This window comes from Netta rufina, assembly GCF_964035555.1.
Source record: "Netta rufina genome assembly, chromosome: 1".
Taxonomy (NCBI): Eukaryota; Metazoa; Chordata; class Aves; order Anseriformes; family Anatidae; genus Netta; species Netta rufina.
Window position 1 is genome coordinate 203,149,049 of NC_140123.1, and position 21,256 is coordinate 203,170,304.

Here is a 21,256-nt window from a genome sequence, read left to right on the forward strand (position 1 = left end):
GATTAATACTTTATTTAAAGAATTATCTCTCCCCTATGCAAATCACTAAAGCATAAGTCACCTCCCCTCTGTTTCCAGTGATAAGTATTAGTCACTAGTCAATGGCAATAAGGATTTTTATAACTAAATGGTTACAGAGCTTGCCAGCAAATTGGATCCTAGACAAAAGATGACCTCAAACACACTAAACTGGAAGCTGGTATTACAGAGAAAAAGGTAGAGCAGCTAATTAGAAGACAAAAACAACAGTCTGTATACCTCAGGAAATGCTTAGGGCTAGTCACTCAGAACAGGAGTGTTTGCTGAAAGAAAAGCTGTAAATAAATCATGTTGCTCAAAGCCAAGTCATATTTCAAGCTAAGTTCAGATCGCACTAAATGGGTTACCAGCGGGGTAACTTTCCGCAGCGTGACATTCAAATTACATGACTCTTGTAAGCAAATCCATGCTAATTCATATTAGGCTAATTTCTTCATTTTCCTACATAGTATCAAGGGCTTTAATGTGTTGCTCAAATAGAAAACTGACAGCAGAGTCAGTAACACAGTGTGGATTCTGTTATTGCCCCAAGTCCTGTGGTTTTAGTGTTAGGCAGGCTGGTTCTTCACCTCTGCTGCAGTGAGGTTTTTCTAGTGGAGGACCGCAGCTAGTGCCAACAGCACACACACATAGAAGTGACCGACTTGGAGGGCAGGCAACAGAAGAGGACAGTAAGGAAGCTGACACGCGGTAGGTAAAATACAAGTTTTTTTTTAAAAATCGTTTTCTGTTTTACAGGCAAATGTTTGTACAGAGGTTGTTGGAACACAAACAGACGAAGTAAGCGGAAAACAAGACCATGGGTTTGCCATATGGATCTGCAGCCAAAACTTAATAAAAGGGCAGTAACTGGAGATACTCACAGCATTGATCAACTACAGGTCTATATCCCCTCCCCCCAGTACATGTGTATAACAGGAAAAAGACATCCAGCATCAACTTCCAAACAGCTAAAACACCCTCAGAGCTCTCTTCCGTTTTAATATCCGTACAATTTCAGTGGCAATTCTAGATGCAACGGAGCAGAGACGACCCCCACCATTGCCTTGCCACTTCTTAGTCACATATTGTTCCCAAACAAAAAGCGAACACAAAACCTGGAGCAGAATGCTATGCGTTATTTTACATCAGATTGAGAAGTTGTAGTGTTTAGAAGTTTAGTTCTTCCACTCTTCGGATTTTCTTATGAGAATTTTCTTCCATTGCTTCCTATTTAGGTGTGAAACAATTATACAAAAATTAGTTACCTACACGTGACATCAGAGGAAGTGAGAATCTGACAGCTGGCCAGGTACAAGAATGAGCTTCAGTTCTACCTATAGCATTTCAATGACAGTCTGTAGTCAGTTAACTCTGGGTACTTCTAGCAAAGACTGCCTGACAGTACAGAGCATCTGCTAACAGTCCACTCATTCCGATTCAAATGGTTAAGTATTTTAAATTCCTTCCTCCTTCCATTTCCCTGGGGGTTAAACGTGTATTTTCTTTGGATTTAGGAAGAAATACAGACTCATTTCTTGTTACTCTGCTCTCCATTCTGGCATAGGAAGTAATATCCTGGAGTCAGGAGAGAACAAACTAGCTGCCAACTGTCCAACGACCCCAAATCACTCTGATGTGCAGAGGCAGAGGACTTACGAGCAAGGCTGGAACTCAGAGATATCATCAGGAAAGAGAAGCATGATAGCACACAGTCCTTTTCCAAAGCTTCCCACTTATTGTGGATGCAGCACAGGGACTCCGTGATGAAGCACCAGAACAAGGAAAGCAGGAATACAGACAAAGCATTTCCTCAGCAGTGGGTTTTCAAAAGAATGAAGTCATCTGAAAGCTCAAAAACACAGGATTCCCAGAGCAGTAAGCAGAATTGTGCAATTCAAAAACACAGAGACGTGAATCTTACTTTCAAAGGGCTTTATATTACAAAAAAAATGAAGTCACAACGAATGCGAAAAATCCATTCAATGAGGCTTGTTTCCAGTTTGCTAGGAAAGCTGCTTTCTCTTCTTTATTCCCAGCCTACTGCTGAAAACATGATTGCCAACACAGTGACACCTTGAGCTAGATTTTTAAAGTCAAACTTGCTCTGCCAGATCCAGTACTCTGAACTTGTCCAGGTTGTAGAAACAAGCCTTCACCACTCGGCCTCCGAAGTATCTTCCATTTAGATCCACAACAGCTGAAATTGAAACCAAAAACAGGTCAGCAAGCAGCAATTCAGTAAACTAAAAATTTCTTTAGCTAAACAGTTTAATGAGTGGGACTGTTTAATCTATTTGAGGAAGTTAACTCTGAAATTCATATGACACAATTTAGTAACCTACCTTTGATTGCAGATTCAACCCGTTCAAACTCTAAAAATATTCTTACAGCTTCATCATCAGGGGCACCAGGAATCTAAAAAAAAAACAAACAAAAAAAAACAACAAACATGATTAGAACGTAAGAAAACTATTGTTTTATGTTACTGTTCTTCACAGAAGCAGCAAGAAGAACACAACAAAAATAAGCAGGTATAATTCAATTCTCCTGTTGCCAACGGGAGGTTGAATACTACCAAATTTTTGTCCCCTTTCTCTAAGGAAATCTTTCAGAGCAACTGGATTGAGAAGCTTCTACAATTTAATCCCATAAACAACTCAAAGTAAAAGACTAATTTAACAGCAGGAACTAAAATGTTCCAAAAGCACAACACCTGGGGATTTTGCCCATTTTCTGACATTAAAAGTTGGTATCGTACATATATTGAAAATACAGAATCACTACAGAGCAAATAACCCTGTGAGATCTTCTTATCTATGCCCCTTCTGTACAGCAGTAGCATGCCAGTCCTGTGAGACAGATACTCAATTCACTTTTGGAGCAGCCAGAGAAACCATCTCTTACCTCGAAGATGACACACTTCCCAACCTTGCCGTATTTTTCACATTCTTCCTTTGTTTCAACTTCTAGATCTTCGTCTACCTCCCCAGCACCTACCATGTTCTGAAAGTTTAAACAACAAACAACCCATTGGATGTTGTCTGAAGAGACAGTTACGTCAACAGATCACGGATGCATGTAGCTGTGAACATGAATTCCCCAAGCTTGTATTTACCAGGTCAAAAACCATTCTGTCAATTGCCAGAGGGCTAGATCGTTCCCTAGGACTGAGACACTGTGACGTGGTCATGGTGTAATCTAAATCAGTGTTGATTTATAGTCACAACCTGTATCTCAGGGAGGCATATTTCTCCACAGAGCACTATGTAGGTGCAGGACAGAATTGTCCAATCTTGTACAGTTGCTGTAATAGGAGCTCAGATTTAAGCATTTAACCCAGTTGTGTACACTGAAAATATCAAGACACAACCCCTTACTCACAACTTACCCTTAGTAACACCACTTTAGTTGGGCATTTCAGTATCTCAGTCAACGGGTTAGAATCCGTTTTCTTGGTTGCATCTGCTATGAAAAGAGTAAAGTGAATCATGGAATAATTTAAGGCTGAAGCAGATTTAAAGCTCACATGGGGCCTTTTTATCAAATCTTACTGTTACCAAACAGTGAAATAAGTCAATAAATGTAGTTTCATATTGGTGAGGAATAGTCTTCCAGAACTTGTAGCTACTTGGAAGGACAATAAGCAGAAAAAACATTGCTCCAGAGAACAGATAATGTACTATTTCTTTCATTGAAGTCACTCCTAAGTTCAAAATTGCAAGAGATCCACTAAGAACAAAACAAAAACAAAAAAACAGATCTCCTGACTTCCAACACTTGTGCTAAGGCAGAAGTGCTGTTCTAGTAAGCCTAAATGTTGTCTCTAGATCCAACAACAGCATGCAAACGAGGACAGTATCTAATGCCCATGATATGGAGAAAGCCAGAGAAGCAGAGCGGAATCATCCCTTGAAGAGAAGGTACAGACAGGCTTCTGAATACTGAAGGAGGACAGCTGATAGGGAAGGGGAGAACGAGATAAAATAATTAATAGAAGATCACCCCCAGGAAAGATAAATTTCCACAGGAGGGAACAGGAGTCATTCTTCCAACTAACTAGTATTTTCTGCTAGGACAGATGGCAAACAGAAATACAGAAGCTCCCACTGAGCCTGAGCTATTATTTCCCCAACCATTTTTTTTTTTTATTTTATTTTTTTTTTTACAAACTTATTGGCACAGGACAAAATTACCTTTCTCTGTAGCATCGCCAACAATGATCTTGCCACCCCTCTTGCTTGTTTTCTCTACTGATAGTGCTGTGCTCAGCCCCTGTTCATGCTTTCCCAGCCCCTGACCCTCTCTGAAACCATACTTCTGCATGATTTTATGAGCTACTGTCCCTCTGCAAAAAGAAAAAGCATCAGTTAGTAAAGGTTTCTCACAAGAACATCACCATTGCTTTTCTCAAGAGTGCTCAAATACTCAAAAGTTGTTTATGCTTTTCCAAACACAACCAAACTCCTATTAGCAGTGCAAGTCAACATCATAAACTCCACAGTAAGTCACGCAGCATATTACAACAAGGCCCATTTAGCTCAGTTTCTTATCTTTGTCAGTGGCTGCTATCAAAAGCTTGAGAGAAAAGGCAGATGAGGAACCACCTGTTTCCCACATTAGATTACTCCTACTATCTATTGTTTTGAACTCTGCACAAGCTCCAAAGTACACAGCTTTGCTGGCCCTTCCTATGACAACCCGGATATTCTTAGTATTAATTTACATGTCTCTCCTTTCTGAGTTGTGAGGCAATGATTCCCTCATCTATTTAAAAGTGTTATCTTTGTTGGCATTTCTTTGGTGACCATAACAGACCAAGGCATAAAAGAAATGTCACGGTGCAGTAGTTTACACCACAGTCAATATTCTACTCTCAGTCACTCCCACTTTACCAACTCACACGCTGCACAGAAAACATCAGATCAATGACTACATGACCATTTTCTAGCCATGCCATGTGAAACATACAAAGACCCGTTAAAAAAAAAAAAAAAAACGCTAAAAAGTCTGTCTATGCAATGCTTAAAGGTCAAAACACTGAGTCGCAGAATAAGCAGCAGCCAACTGGGTAGTCTATTAGAATAAGACAGGTTAGGTAATATTTTTAGCACTTCTTTCAATGAAGTGCAGGCTCCAGGGTAGAGCTAACTAGAGGCAGTAACAATAGATAAATTGGTCCACCAGCACAACACAGAAAAATTTATAATTTTTCTGAGCAATGTTAAAAAAAAAAAAAAAAAAAAAGTGTTTCCATTAAAAAAAGCTGCATGAAAAACTGTCTCCAAAACCAGAAATGTAGTGTAATAATGTAATAAACCATAATTTTAGGGCTGTGTTCCTCCTGCATGCAGTTTGGATCAATGAGGCTGCACTTCTGCAACACCCAATATGACTGATGAGAGGGCCATGGCCAACCACTACACCTTTCAAATGGGTTTTCGAAGCTGCTTTTAACTGTAATTTTGACTTTGCCACCACAGTAGTAACACAAGCACTGCACACAATGCTAACCCAAGGCAAAAAATTGAACAGACAGATTTGCAGCCACAGCTGCTGCCACAATCATGCAAATATGCCTTGAATTTTGGAAGAAACAAACACACAAACCAGAGTTGAAGTGATTTGCCTGTTGGTACGTAACAAATTCAGGACAAAGCTGGAAAAGAAACCTAGAGGAACTGAAATGCCATCTGTGCTTTCCTGCAAACTACATTAGCTTGGCTTGTACAAGCCATCAACACTTCATATTGGAATGTGGCTCCAAGACTTGCCCTAAAATCACAGCCTTGAACACAGCCACCTCCAATGCATTTCTCTAATTCAAGAAAATCCACTGCTTTTTCTGCATCCTGTCAGTTAGGACTACACGCACTCAGACTAACCATATGCACGCAGTGGGTTATGTTCTTCTCTACTGACAAGTATTTTAACTTTTGGTTTCCACCACCTAATATTTTTTTCCACAGCACGTAAACATGTCAAACATTTACCCCATGTTAGCAAGGAAAGAGTTGCTAGGTCCCGTGGGGGAACGAGGTCTGTCTGGCTCATCATACACTGGAGGAGGAATAGCTGCTTTAGAAGATGGTGCCCGAGGTCTTGACTCCTCTTCAAATGGGAATGATGCTACAGCTGAAGAAAAGAGGTGCTTGATTATTCACTAAAATATGCTGAACTACCTATTTGTTATGAACACTACAGCACTGTACCTTCAAGTTAACTCACAGAAAGATCTCCAACTGCAAATTGTATTTTTTTTTCTCCTTTAATACTAACAAAGTCCACATAAATCCAAATCAGAAGAATGTTTTCTTTGCATGTTCAGTTTTATTATCCCCCTGTCTCTATCTCCCTTCCTCTCCCTCTCTATCCCCTTCACCAACCAAAATTTAAAGAGTTATTCTGGACTTCCCTCATAGAATGAGTTTGTATCCAGAAGTCTATAATGCACGCATTACTCTCTTACTTATCAACTGGCAAAAAGAAACATTACGAGGCCACCTGCACTACAATGAGTTTATCTAGACAGAGCACAAGCAAACTTAAAGCTCCATTCATCAGAACATGATTATGACAAAAAAAATTATCAATGCACACAGCCTGGAGCCTGAGGGCTGCAAAGAAAAGAACACTGTACATTTACACAAAGGAGAAATCAGTCTTTCAAAAAAAAAGAATTCAAAGCAAAATATTTGTACAGTCTTAAGAGATCTTACTGACAATTTTTGAAATGAAACTTTTCCTGGGGGATGGACACACACACACACACACATATATATCATACTGATTAGATTATTGTACTATCTTCCATTGACAAGTCGAATTGAAAAAAAGTTAAAAAAAAAAACAAAAACACAACAAAAAATCTACAGAACACTAAAGAAAGTATGCAGAACACACTTTGAAATGTATCTATGGACTGACTTCATTATAGATTATTTTCTTGAGAACTAGTGTTTGTAACTTTCCAATATGTCAGATGTGAAGTTTGAGAACACCACATGAGGAAAAAAAAATCCTTATTTAAGCAGCAAACGGACTGGACTATGGGACTTCTGCTACAGCAATATTTTCTGAGGTTTTTCCAGCCTAGCTTTGGGTGTCGAGTAACAAGCAGCACAAAGATTTCCTTGTGAGATCATCTCACTTTTTGAAAGCTCTCCCCCTTACGATATTTCTACCATTTCCAGCCTATATTTATTTTTCCTTGACACCACTCAATTGCTCTTAATTATTGACTCAAAATGATCTTTCTGTTTTTAGTATTTACACACTTCAAATACTTTCACCGTTATATCATTCACTTACTCTGCCAAGCTTCATTTTTTATTTGAATCTTCTCTTAAATAAAATCTGGACTTCCAAAGGGAAGTCTTTTAGGTGCATTTTCATTATTATTTTTAACAACGTAAAATAACAAACAGCATGTTGTATATTTAAAAATGTAAAATAATCAGACATGCAAACAAGAGCAGTTTTCTTCTTACAGCAAGATTATGCCATCTAGTGGACAACTCCAACCATCAACCTGAACTCATTAATGGAAACCCTACTAGACAAAACTCTTCAGTAGGTAACACATCCATCGAAAACTTACAATTTAGTGTCTGTAGTGCATGACCCCTTTAGAAAAAGCATTCATAAAGTATCCCCTAAAACAAAGGACAATGGAGAAAATCTCTCTGTACCACAGAGGTTTCTAGCCTACCTAAAGAAACCCATCTGCAACATTTCTTTTACATCACAAATCATAGAATGGCTCAGGTTGGAAGGGACCTTAAAGACCATCTAGTTCCAACCGCCCTGCTACAGGCAGGGGCACCACCCACTAGACTGAAGCCCTGAACAACTCATCGAGCCTGGCACTGAACCTTCCAGGGATGAAGCATTCACAATTTCTCTGGGCAACCTGTTCCAGTGCCTCACCATCCTCAGAGTGAAGAATTTTCTCCTACCATCTAATTTAAATCTCATCTCTTGTGGTTTAAAACCACCCCTCCTTGTCCTATCACTATCTGGCTGAGTAAAAAGTCACTATCCATCTTTTTTTATAAGCCCCCTTTAAGGACTGGAAGGCTGCAATGAGGTCTCCCCAGAGCCTTTTCTTCGGGCTGAACACCCCCAGCTCTCTCAGCCTTTCTTCATAGAAGTGCTCCAGCCCTCTGATCATCTTGGTGGCCTTCCTCTGGATCCACTCCAACAGGTCCACGTCTTTCTTTTGCTAACAGCCTCAGTGAGCAACTAAACATGGTTACAATAGACCAGCCTGTTAAAACACTTCTCTAGCAATACAGAAACTATCCTTTAGAACAGAGATGTGGAACAGTAATATCACAGGCTCCTTACAGCCTACCCCCAACAACAAGCAACTAGTACAGGTCCTTGGACCAGAAAGAACCACACAAGAATTGCAGGATGACTTAACTGACTAGAAGGTTGAGTGATAATCAAGCGACACTACTAGATTTTAGAGAACAGGGTTTTGTTGTACTTACGTTCTTTGTCCTTCTCAACAAGAGAAGTGGGTGGTGCAATAGCAGCCCCTCCCATACCTATGAAGAAAACAGAAGAGAACATGGTTGTATGGTTAGGTTCTGCTGCTTGGAATAGCTTCACTGAATTTTAACACAGCTGCTGGCTCCTTGCCAGCCAACTCTTAACATGCATCACTGTAAGGAGAAAAGCAGCAACCAAGGAGTTCGAGTTAATAACTAGAAACAAATGAAAGGCATGTCCAAGGAGACAACATCACACTGCTGTGATGTACTACGTATGGTATCTATAATAAACATACTCTGCAGGATTTCAGAATTAAAGACTACAAAGGAAACAAACCTTCAGTACTAAAACTGTTCAATTAAGCCAAATGAAGAAGATAGTCTGCAAGATTAACCACACTTTCGTAAGAGCACAGTACAAAGCCCCTTTCCTATTTTAGTGTACAATATTTTACTGTAGTCCCAAACATCCAATGTAGAGCACATGTTTTAAATGTCCTTTGTCAGAAATTTTCTTTTCTAAAATAAAACTAGAGCTGAATTATTTACGGTAACTTTGTTGCTAAAAAGAACAAAATTTGTTTATGCAAAGGTACGTCATTACCCAGATCCACATCTTGCTAACCAGTTTTAAGGGTATTCAGATAATAAATACAGGAATGGTGAGCACTAACAGTGAAAACTCAACCGTGATTCCCATAGCCTGATTAAATCTCGTATTTCCCTTCTTTCTTGGAACCTACACCATACAGAAACTTAAAACAGGTATCAACAAAGTGTGAATAGGGTTTTTTTTCCCCACAAATAATTAAACTGATGTCTCCTTCCATGGGAAAAAAATGCTTTCTGTATTAAAATGGTTATGATGTAATAAAATGCTTTATTCTAAAGGCTCAGAAGTAACAGCACACCTCTCAGCTGAGAAGAGATGAATACAGGACTGCGAACTTCCCCGTATTTCTCCTTTTCTTTCCCCCCATGAATAAGATGAACAACTCCCTTACTTCTTTTTCTTCTCTCCCTTTCGTAATCTTCATCTTCATCAGAATCTGGATCTGGTCTTCTTGAAAACCCACTGGCTTCATGTCTGTCTTTACGTCTTCTAGGAGACACAATAAGTTAGGATAAGAAACAATCAAAGTTAACTCTGCTTTAATTCATGATACCACCACTTGCTGTGTGAGATACAGTTACACTCTAATCGGCATTTTATAACATGTTTTTCACAGAGCTGTAAGTAAACACCTTTACTTTTATTTTTTTTGTTTGTTTTTGCTTTTATTCTTACAGAATATTATTTCTAAAATATAAGATGGATTCAAAGCAAGAAGATTATTTTCTGCTTGCAAGCCAGCCAAGGAGAACATAGGGAAATGAGGAAGCATATGAGTGAATCTAGTCCAAATTGACTACACTGACTGAATGACTACAATTAAGAGGTGTTGGATACAAGCAACAGGAAGGTAACAGAGACCTTAAAGAATCACCCTGCATATACTAAGTTACAGTCTTGACTAAATAGCAATCAGCACTGAAACTGTGGAAATGCCAACCCAGAATTCTAATATCCTGTGTGCTAGTTAGAAAGAAGTACAACAGAGCCTTGAGCACTCCTCCTCTACCAGAATAATGAAGATCATAAATAACAGAAGAGGCCAAATAACTAGAAATATTAACTTCCACAGTCTATGCAGGGAGACAGAATACGCCTCCTCTAACTCAACAGACTTCAGGCAATTCATACCATGATTAAATTGCTTATTAATTTCATTTAAAATGAACAAGTAGTATCTTATTGTCGGGGTGACAGATGTTCACCACCTATTTCAATAGGACACTGAGTCTACATTCAACATCTTTAATAAGATTAAAAAGATTACTTATTTCAGGGAAAGGGCACTGAAATGCTTAAAAATAAGTAGCATTTTCTTTTGTCCAGAGACAAGAGTAATAAATATACAATTAACTTACTTAAACTGAGTGTAGAATATTAAAAAAAAAAAAAAAAGGAAACTATGCCTCTCAAAGACAGTGCAAGCTATGTAGCTATGTCTTTAAAACTGAAATGCATTCATCTGTCTGTCGTATGTAAAAGCAGAAAAAATGGTTTATCATGATGAGCAATGAAAGGTATTTCTGAAGCCAGGTTATACTGACATCAAACACTCTAAAGTATCTGTGAGGTCATGGTCCGATATTGATGAAGTACCCAAATACTGCTACTAGTATTGAAAAACAGGAAATATAGATGAATTTGGCAAGTGTCTTTCAGATTGCCCATTACAAGACAAAGAGGATGTACACATGATAAATCCTATGACTTTTGCTATGTTAGGTGACTTTAGCAAAAGAATTAAAATACATTAATTAAAAAAATTGTGCTTGTATCTGAAAGCATAAAATATTTTTCAATAAATCTTTTTAAAAGTTCCCTGAAACTCTTCAGAGGAATGAAAACAAACATCAATCTTTAGATAACTATTCTTAACTTAACAGTCGATATGCCACAAGTTAAAACAGAAGCCTTACTTTTCTCTTTCTTCAATCTCCTTTTGCCTCTCCAGCTCACGCTGCCTCTGTCGTTCCTCTCTCTGACGCTTTACTACTTTTTCATAATCATTTGGAAACATAGGATCATACTCATCTGCCAAAGGAATCAATACATCTCCCGCAGAAAAACCACTTGGTACAGGATCCTTACAAGAGAAAAGGGAGAGCAGTGATGTTTTTCAGGTGAGATTTGAAAACGACTTCTAGTTGGACACAAAGTTTAACGCTTCCTTCTCACTCCCAACACTGAGAACTCAATTCCTAACTTCTGTAACGGAAGTAATAATATCCCAATCTTACTGGCATTAGAAGAAATCTTTGCTTTATTTCAAAACATTTCACCTAGTCTATCACCACTTCAAATTTTTCCATGAAGAAAGAATCCCCCCATCAAACAAAGCAGCAGCAAATCAACATGGACACGAATTTTTCAATATTCATACTAGAAAACGTGTCTTGCTGCTGCAACCGTCTGCAAGGGGTCCTCCCGTGCAACGTCAGTCTTTTTCATCATCTGCTACTAATACAATACCAAAGGTAGGCATATAGTTCTCCTTTTATCTGGAAAAACTATTTCAGAACCATCACCTTTCAAGAAGTTTCAGGGAAGAAGTTTCTCTGAATTATTTGCCATGAAAAGTCCACTTTAAAAATAGGTGGCTTTTGTTTTGTTTTTAATGACTATTTTTATAACGGTCTAGTTACAACAGTGGTGCAATTACAATTAATCTTCATTATTTATCTGACCAAAGCGTCATTTTGCAAAATACTTTGAAGCTGTCCAGCAGAAATATGCTAGGAAGAATGTTTTAACTTCGCTTTCATCTGGGTACTTTCACACTGTATCATATGGAAGTCCATATCAAACTGCGACTTTAATTCATTTAAGATCCTCCAAGCAGAAGAAACCAATTTCAGAAATTGGTCACTTCTCTGAACACTTGGAAAGACAATTCAAAACTAAAACGCAATCAAATAATTGCAATCCAGAAAACTCTGTTAACAGATGCATTTTTATATGCCTTGGCCTTACCTTTAACCCAGCTGCTACATGAGGTGGAGTGTCCACAATCTGTCTCTCATCAGAAGAGCTGCCTCGTTTCAGGTCTATCACTGGAGCAAGGACTGTTGTTTGTTTTGTTCTCTGACTCTAAAAAATTACCAAAATACAAAATGTCCAAAAAGGTTAACAAAATAGCTTTCTAAAAAGCAGCTTTATTTATATACTTGAAGTTGATTTCTCCAATTTCTCTTTTAAAGGATAAAAACCAGTATCAGATCCTTCACTGTGCAAAGCTCGATATATCATTTATTTTAAACTTACCAGCATACAGTAACTCTCAATATTTCTAAAAAATATTTCTGATGTAGCTAACTTAGCTTATTTCATATTTTAGTGGTGGCAAAGGCCAACTCAGCTCAAAGCCAGATGTTTGCCAACGATGGTTATAAAACTAGTACACAAATACAGATCTGATGCAATACTTCAAAGCAAGCTTCAGTTAAACCAGCGCAGACCTTCCCCTTTTTAAGCGAGAGGGATCAAACTTTGATTGCATATGTACTAGAACATACAGTGAATGGTTTGGACTAGGACTAAAACTACGTGTCAGAAGTTTGGGTGATCTCTCTTCAGATGAGTTTGAACCCAGTGGATTTTTTTTAAGAAGGGGCTCAGAATTATTCTAAAGACAAATTATAGTGTTTGTCACATCTTTCCATCTAATAAAATGCATCAAACTATTTTGAATTTTCAATTGTCCAATCCTATTCTATTCTTCTATTACTATTATTATTATTCTATCTGCAGATACGTAGATAAAAAAAATACCTAGGAGTAGACATTTCACATCTCATTCATGCTGGCTCTTCCAACTAACAACAAAATCCTGCTCTCAACTTTAGTGACATAAATTAGGAGTAATTCCAAGAAAGGAAAAGAAAAAAAAAAAAAGCTATGCTTAGATCGTTATTCTGTATTTGTACCACTACTACTTTTTTTAATTAAATAATCTCACTCTTGACCCTACAGACCGCAGAAAACATAGATGTGTCTCACATGAGCCAAACAATCAACACTGTTTAAAGAAACTGGGTGAAATACTGTAGCAACAAAAAGAAAATGGCTCTGTCATAGTTGAAGCTCAACGAATTAGCTTGCACTCCTTTTCTGTCTTGTACACTTGATATTTGGGAAGTGATTGTCCCCCTGTACTCGTCTCTGATGAGGCTGCACCTCAAGTACTGTGTTCAGTTTTGGGCCCCTCGCTACAAGAAGGACATCGAGGTGCTTGAGCGGGTGCAGAGAAGGGCGACGAAGCTGGTGAGGGGCCTGGAGAACAAGTCCTACGAGGAGCGGCTGAGGGAGCTGGGCTTGTTCAGCCTGGAGAAAAGGAGGCTCAGGGGCGACCTTATTACTGTCTATAGGTACGTTAAAAGAGGCTGTAGCGAGTTGGGGTTGGTCTATTCTCCTATGTGCCAGGTGACAGGACGAGGGGGAATGGGCTAAAGCTGCGCCAGGGGACGTTTAGGTTGGATATTAGGAAAAACTTCTTTACCAAAAGGGTTGTTAGGCATTGGAATGGGCTGCCCAGGGAAGTGGTGGAGTCACCATCCCTGGAGGTCTTTAAAAGGTTTAGATGTAGAGCTTAGGGATATGGTTTAGGGGAGGACTGGTTAGTGTTAGGTCAAGAGGGTGGACTTGGCGATCTTGGAAGTGTCTTTTAACCCAGACAATTCTGTGATTCTGTGATATATTTTCTGCAAAAATTTCCAAAGCACCACAATTTGCACGTTAGCACCTAAAACCATTTAAAACAACAAGCATAAAATGAGGCAAACAGGTAAGTAACAACTGATACAAATACAAAGAACGACCAACAACCAGTACTAACAACAACCAAGTGCATTATGACCCTTATCTACTCTGGAAAAAAAAAAGGCAGCTTAATTTCATTATCTTCAAAGTTAAAGAGAGCTTTTGGCTCTCCAAGTAACAAAACTTGAGGCTCACAGTAAACACATCACTTCTTTGTTCAATTTTAGTCTTGCAAGACGTCCTAGAACACACTTCAAGAAACAGGCATCTTGTTTTCTCCCCACCTGTTTTGCTAGGCTCCTTGCTACAAACTGATAGACAAATCCTAAATTACCCCAAATCAGCATCCTAAGGTCAAGAACTTCTATTAAAAGAAGTTTTAATAATAGAAAGTGAAATTATAAAGGGGCTATACCTTTGCTTGAGTGAGAGCTGCTTTCTTCACCTGCAATTGAGACTGCAGTAGTTTGAAATTTTTGGACCAGCCTTCTGTTTTGGAATCGCTGGTCTCAACTCCCAGATCATCGTAAAGTGACATTTTCTCTTCAATTTAAAGCTACAAAACAAAAACATATAAATCAGATTATTTAACAAATCTTACTTCCAGTACATAGTTGCTACGACTTTGGATATGTTTGTACACCATATTTTTAAATATATATTTTTTTCCAAGCGATAATATTTTTCTGCTTAGTAGCAAACATACAGACTATAAGTAAGGCTGTGCAAAAATAACTCTTTTAAAAGGTAATGAATACTCTTCAACTGTTAACAGGTGCCGGGAACTTTCCAAAATTACATTTGTAGTTTTAGATATCAATCATTTCAAGTTCTGAACCTACACTGTAGTCCATGCCAACATTTAGAGGTTGCCCACGAAATCCAACATCAAGCACGACGCAAGTTACAAGACTTCCAGATCCAAACAAAACAATTCCTGTCTCTCCTGACATTAGAGTTATCTGCACAAACACATCAACATTCTGATCCTCTTTGTTAACATCTCTACTTTTTGCATCAGTGTAGGCTGAAAAAGAGTATCTTTCTTATAATAACTATACTTGCCAGAGCATTCTTTGCCAAATTATTGTTAAGTAACTGTTTTCACAGCATGTAATGGCCTCACAAATACATTGAACAGACACAGAAAGTATATATATATATATATATAAATAAATTAGCTAAATAACAACATCAATGACGTGACATGAAATATACCACTTTGTCTGATACTGTGCCTAACACGAAAGGAAAAAAGACAAAATTTGAATGCAAACAGAGGTCTGTTACCTGTGGAACAATCTGTAAGGCCGTTATTTAGCCTTTGTTAGGCCTGGATTACAGTCTCTCTCCAGCCAAAAGCTTTAACTTTCTAATTTACTGCAGGAATGAACATTACTGATAAATGTTCTGCAGTGAAATGTTATAGGCTCATTAGAATAAGGCCTTGCTCCCACAGAGGTGACAGATAGTTCCGTTTCAGAGAACCTGCTCTGCTATAGGTCTCTCTTAGATGTGTTTAAATTTATGTGAAAAGTCTTAGATGCAGAAGACAGTACTCCCAAAGGGGGGGCACGCTCAGCAAAAATTTATAAAAATAAATAAATAAATAAATAAATAAATGCAAATTTCATCCAGCTGGGGAATAGGAATAATCAGGGCTCAGTGGAACATAATTCACCTAGAAAATAACCCATTCTATGGAAAAGGAAGGATTTTGGGGGTTATTATAAACATGGGCACAGGCAGGGGTACATACAGGGGACACATTTTGATGCAGATGGGAACGGGGTGAAAATAAGGCACTAAGTGCCACAGGGAAGAGGGGATAGTGCCAAACAGGGGTTAGAAAGCCAAGCACAGGCACTATAACCACAATAACACCAAAAATCAGCCTGCTGCTTCTGCCCACACAGGGGCCGAGGCCTGAGGGACCCCCCCCCACAGGCCTACACCCCCCTGAGGGGAGCAGCCGGAAGGTGCCGGCCACCTTCATCCCACCTCACCCAACGCCCTCCCTTCCCTCTCGGCACTCCCGGAGCCCGAAGGCGGCCTCCCCGGGCATGCAAAACCGACCGGGGCCCGCCTGCCGCCGCTCACCCGTCACGGCGCCGCCATTAGCCGGCCGCTGAGGCAGCCGGGACGCGGCTCCCCTCAGGGACGGCCGCGCCTGCGCCCCGCCGCCCGCCCCGCCGCCATCTTACAGCCCCCTGGCGGCGGGAGGAGGGAGCGGCCGCCATCACGCCTCGCTCCCCGCCACGGTGCTTTCGCCAAGTCCCAGTTGGAATATAGAGTCATTAAATTTAAAAAGCCCTCCAAGATCATCTGGGCCAACCATCCCCCTACCACCAATGTCACCCACCAAACCAAACCATGTCCCCAAGCACCACATCCAACCTCTTCCTTGAACACCCCCAGGGACAGTGACTCCACCACCTCCCTGGGCAACCCGTCACAGTGCCTGACTGCTCTTTCTGAACAGAAATGTCTCCTCATTGCCAACCTGAACCTCCCCTGGCACAACTTGAGGCCATTCCCTCTGGTCCTATCACTTGTTAACTGTGAGAAGAGGCTGACCCCCGGCTCCCTACACCTTCCTTTCAGGCAGTTGCAGAGAGCAATGAGCTCTCCCCTGAGCCTCTTCTCCAGACCAAACACCCCCAGTGCCCTCAGCTGCTTCTCACAGGACTTGTGCTCCAGGCCCTTCACCAGCTTCGTAGCCCTTCTCTGGACATGTTCTAGGGCCTCGATGTCCTTGTAGTGAGGGGCCCAAAGCTGAAAACAGCACTTGAAGTGCGGCCTCACCAGAGCAGAGTACAGGGGGGCAATCACCTCCCTGCTCCTGCTGGCCACACCATTCCTGACACAAGCCAGGATGCCCTTGGCCTTTTTGGCCACCTGGGCACACTGCTGGCTCATGTTTAGGACAGCATCTATCAACACCCCCAGGTCCTTTTCCTCGGCACAGCTTTCCAGCCACTCTGCCCCAAGCCTGCAGCGCCACATGGGGTTGCTGTGGCCAAAGTGCAAGACCCAGCACTTCGCCATGTTAAACTTCCCAGTGCTCACCAGTACGGTACTGGGAGGGAGCCCCCAGCCCTGCTAAACACTGGGAGTTGTAGGCTCAGGGAGACTGGATTGTGATGGGGGAAGGAGGGAAGTTGCTGTCATTTCTGACCTCCCCCTGTGACCAGATAATGTTTTTTAATTAAGCTGCCAGAGCCCCAGTGGAGCACCCATCTACAGACTGTGGTGCCCCTGGTGCAAAATCTGACGTAAACAGCAATGAAAATGGTGGGTGTGAAGTTTCTGGCCTGGGCAGGACTGCCTGGAGATGTCAGCAGGTGGAGAAGGCAGCAATGGCTTGCGCAGCCCTCAGGCCCCCCAGGTGCTCCCCAAAACATACCGATGGCATACATGTCACGGCACATGCTCAGGTTGAATACATGCCAGAACATATACACCTGACTTCATGGCACGTCTGTTTTGCAAGCAGGACAGGGTAGGATGCAGCCAAGTGGAATTTTGGGAGGAGTTCTGCAAGGAACCGACACCCTGTTTGTCATCACAGGCGTGAAATTTGGGCTCACAGCTTCCTGAGTGCCAAAGAAACCCGAATTCCTTTTGGTTTGCACAGCTTCCAGTTCTGCCAAATGGAGATGGGAGTCATTCATCCCACCACCTACATGTGACATTGGGCAGATCTCTACAATGATCCTTGCAATAACCCTCTAAAGAAGGCGTGTGAAACCATGGAAATAGGGACAAACACAGAGAAAACAACCATAAACGCAAACTAAACTTTATTTTGGCAACACCAACCAGCAAACACTATTGGATGCTCTGCATAGTTTACATGAAGAAAACCGCTAAAAATCCCAATGGCACCAGCAATCCCCAAACTCACGTCAGTTCTGCATTCAGAATCTGAATAATCATCTGGGGCCGCCAGGGTTTTCACTCCATGTCATGCATGGAGCCCCTGTCACAGCTGAGGAGGGAAGAAATAATTTTTATTTTTTTTTTTTTTTTCTGAATTGTGAGGTCTCTGGGAAATGGAGTCTTGTGTGGAAGTATGCTTCAGCATTGTCACAAGATACCATTGACCCTTGTTTTGTTGGGGCTGCACTGGAGTTTGAAGCAGATTTAGGATTTGGTCAGCAGAGGGCAGGATTATATTTGTTCCTGTGTTCGTTCGCTGTATTCGTTCACTGTATTTTCCCTGTACACGATATCACATTTCTATCCTCTCTTTCAAACTCCTTAAGAAATCTTTAGTAATTTACTGAATGAGTAATCTGTCAGCTTGTCTCCCCAGGCATTCAGCATTTCCAGTTACTTACCAAGCTCATCTTAATTTCTGGAAAATAAAAATGGAGAGAATAATATGAGTTTGACAACATAGTTGTACTGAAAGAGTTAGGAAGAAAGAAAACTCACACTCATTTCACATCAAGTGCGTTTCAGACATCCCCATCTATTATTCATACATGTTTGTTACCATTTCACAGTGCTGTAACTGCCACTAATGCTGAGGTTGCTGAGTAATCGTGTTATTGCACAGCATTTGGCTGTTAGAAGTATTGATAGCATTCATTTTCCCAGATAGTCCCTAAAATTCTGTGTCTGTCCAAGCCTAGAGTTCATCCAACCACACTAATTTCCCATCTTTTCCAGGTAGTTCACCCCAAAGCCATTTGCTAATTATCCAAAGCCACCTTTTTGACAGTGGCAAGAATCTTCTTTTTGGCTTATAATGGGCAGAGGGATCTCCAGCTCATACCAGGCAGTGTTAAATTGGATGAGCTGAGATTTCCAAGAACTGCAGCCACTTGCACCACATGATAAAGTGGTGGAAATAAATAAACATGCACCCTGTCTGCAAAACAAAGCAAAACCTCAAAGCAAATAGCATTGTCACTTCAACCTCAAAATACTACAAGCACTATCTCTTTATTAATCAGAAAGCCCTTATCTCCAGCATTGCTTCTGACTGTGCTACTATGCAATTTCCTCGTGGTGATGAAAAAAGGTGCCAGTAAGTAATGCTGCTAAATTGAGAAGATTTGATTCCAAGTTTTGGGCTACACCAGCCTCTTCCCCTCCTGGTTATGCTGGCCCCTACTAAGCGAATCTTTCTAGGCAGTACATTTCCAGATGGATCTATTTTAATAATAACACTGAAAGCTTCTTAAATGTAAGAAAAAATGTTCTTCAGTTTATTTACGGAGGATCTCCCAAGTGTCTTCCTCCTGTTGCTTGCCCTAGAAATGCCTGCATTTTAAAGGAAAGGATTGATATGGTGCACATTTCTGTAACTTTGTGAAGGAAAGAAGAACAGCAGGATGCTTGAATACCAATTTGCAGTGACAAAATCCCATTGAGAAAGGGACGGTATCGTATGCTGAAGGAAAGAATCAAATAGTTAATTGCATCAAAAGGTTCTGAGAAAAATCACTGTGGATTAGAACAACTCACCAACCAGCACAGAGCAATATCACAGCATGAAAGTCATTGGGAAAAGCTAAAAAGAGATTAGAGCCTGCAAAGGTAGAAAACAGGATCATGATGGGAGATTTCAATTCATGCTAGGCAGACTGGGAACAAGTCACAACACGGAGGGCAACGACTACATTATTAGACCTATAAATAACTAGCTACTAAAGCAATGAATCAGATAAATCAGAAGAAAAACAGCTCTCGGTTAAGTAAATCTGGAAAGTACATTCAGCATGGATCAAAATGTATCTGTTGCTCTTTGCAAGAATTCCCACAGCATACTTGTGTACACCTGAAGCAGCCAACAAAATCCACCTCATTAATTTCAGGAAGGCACAGAGCAGCTGTAGGCAGGTAGAGAAATCTCACCACACTGCAAAGTGTTGAGGGTCCACATAAGGTTACAGGCAGGACCAAAAGGCGATGGATAAACATTTTATTTTCACACTGGGAGAAGCAAGCAGCAGAGACCCCTCAACATCCCAAACCAGAAACCTGCAGAAGGTGAACAGCAAAGGTGCTAAAACGCGCTGTGGACCCCAAAAGATTCACAGGAATCAGCCAAAAGCTGAAAGCATGAAGTTGCAGAAGGATGGCAGAGCTCTGGCTGGGTGATGAGATGGCAGATGGGACCCAATGTTAATGAATGCAAAGCAATGCACGCAAGAGAAAATAGCACTAACAAAACACACAGCGGCAGGCTCTAAATCAGCTGCTGCCATTAAGGAAAGAGATGCTGCATTCATTGTGGATAATTTGCTAGAAATGCCAACTCAGTGCTCTGAAGGAGGCAATAAAGCAAACAGGCTGCTGGAAATATTAAAATTAAAAATAAATAAATATATTTTTTAAAAAAGCTGAAAACATACTCAATATAAATGCACCGTGCACATGTACTTTTAATGGTCATCTACACTCCTGGGCATCTCATCACCTCCAAGCAGCAACAACACAAAGCAAAAACTTAAGAAAATCAAGTGTTGGTTAAAAAACAGTTGAAGAGGAACCTGAGACCATCTAACATCCAATATGGTACAAAAAAAGGAAATAGCAAGTTCTATTTTTTCTCCCTCACAGTGATCTGTGATGCCAAATGAAGCAAAAGAAATAGAAATTGTGGATCTCGGTACTGTAGGACACTGGAGGATAAATGGCTCTGAAAAGGGATGGGAGAAGGTCCTGGGGTTGTGCCATCAGTGCTGGTAAACGTGATGGTGAAAGCACAACCCGTACCCCAAAAATCCCACTAAACCACTGACTGCTGGAAGCAGGGCAGAAATACTAGAAAAAAACAAACAAACAAACAAAAAAAACTTTGATAGCAGAAGATAGCAGAAGAGTTTGAGCATTTGTGCTGTGTGTTGCAAACATCGTCGTAGGACGCGGGCTGCTAATATGCCAACATGGCATTAGAGGGCAGTGCATCGCAACCTAACTGCAGCCCTTTAGGGTGACGGTCGTGGCCAAGCAGGTGGGAGGCGATGGGGATCACAGAGGGGCCCAAAAGCTCTAAAAAGGGTCCGTCGGGTTAAGAAGGTGGTTGAAGTCCATGAGATGGAGCGATGGTTTCTAGCTGAGGGCACAGGTACCGATAGACCCCACCGTGCATCACGTTTCTTGTGAGGATCCTGGCAGCATCCTCAAACTGTTCTGGACTTTTTTTTTTTTTAATTAAAAAAAAAAAAAAAAAAGAAATTACCACAGTCATCTTCTCAATGACCAATGACCTTCAGCGTTGCCTATGTGTTGAAATGAAATATGAGGAGGGCAGTACCAGAAGAAAATTAATCCTGGCTTAGGAAGATCAGTGAAAACAGTGAAAATCAGCTTAGGTTTGGAGGAAAAAAAAAAAAAAAAAAAAAAAAACTCT

The 21,256-nt window shown here is 40.6% G+C and overlaps 1 protein-coding gene across 3 annotated transcripts; it reads right to left on the minus strand.

Moving 5' to 3' along the window:
- Positions 1-729: 729 nt before the first annotated feature.
- On the minus strand, positions 730-16,052 carry RBM17 (RNA binding motif protein 17). Of its 3 annotated transcripts, none has more exons than XM_084305896.1 (12): positions 15,988-16,052; positions 14,303-14,443; positions 12,103-12,219; positions 11,049-11,215; positions 9,524-9,618; positions 8,517-8,573; positions 6,012-6,153; positions 4,215-4,366; positions 3,410-3,486; positions 2,926-3,024; positions 2,364-2,436; positions 730-2,218 (listed from the first exon to the last, which is right to left on the minus strand). In XM_084305896.1, the coding sequence occupies exons 2-12, from the start codon at positions 14,423-14,425 to the stop codon at positions 2,115-2,117; spliced, it is 1,206 nt and encodes a 401-aa protein (XP_084162022.1). In that variant the 5' UTR covers positions 14,426-14,443; positions 15,988-16,052; the 3' UTR covers positions 730-2,114. The 3 variants fall into 3 exon arrangements, with proteins under 3 accessions (XP_084162022.1, XP_084162021.1, XP_084162020.1); XM_084305895.1 differs by having other exon boundaries at positions 3,410-3,483; positions 9,524-9,621; XM_084305894.1 differs by having other exon boundaries at positions 9,524-9,621.
- Positions 16,053-21,256: the final 5,204 nt, after the last annotated feature.

Bases quoted from the DNA above. Each gene is read 5' to 3' on its own strand.
- RBM17 (XM_084305894.1), bottom strand. From the start codon at position 14,425: ATGTCACTTTACGATGATCTGGGAGTTGAGACCAGCGATTCCAAAACA. The intron at 9,622-11,048 runs GTAAGGCTTCTG...TGTGTCTCCTAG, and splicing joins GAGATTGAAGAAAGAGAAAA to AAGACGTAAAGACAGACATG. The intron at 6,154-8,516 runs GTAAGTACAACA...TCTTTTCTTCAG, and splicing joins TGTTGAGAAGGACAAAGAAC to CTGTAGCATCATTCCCATTT.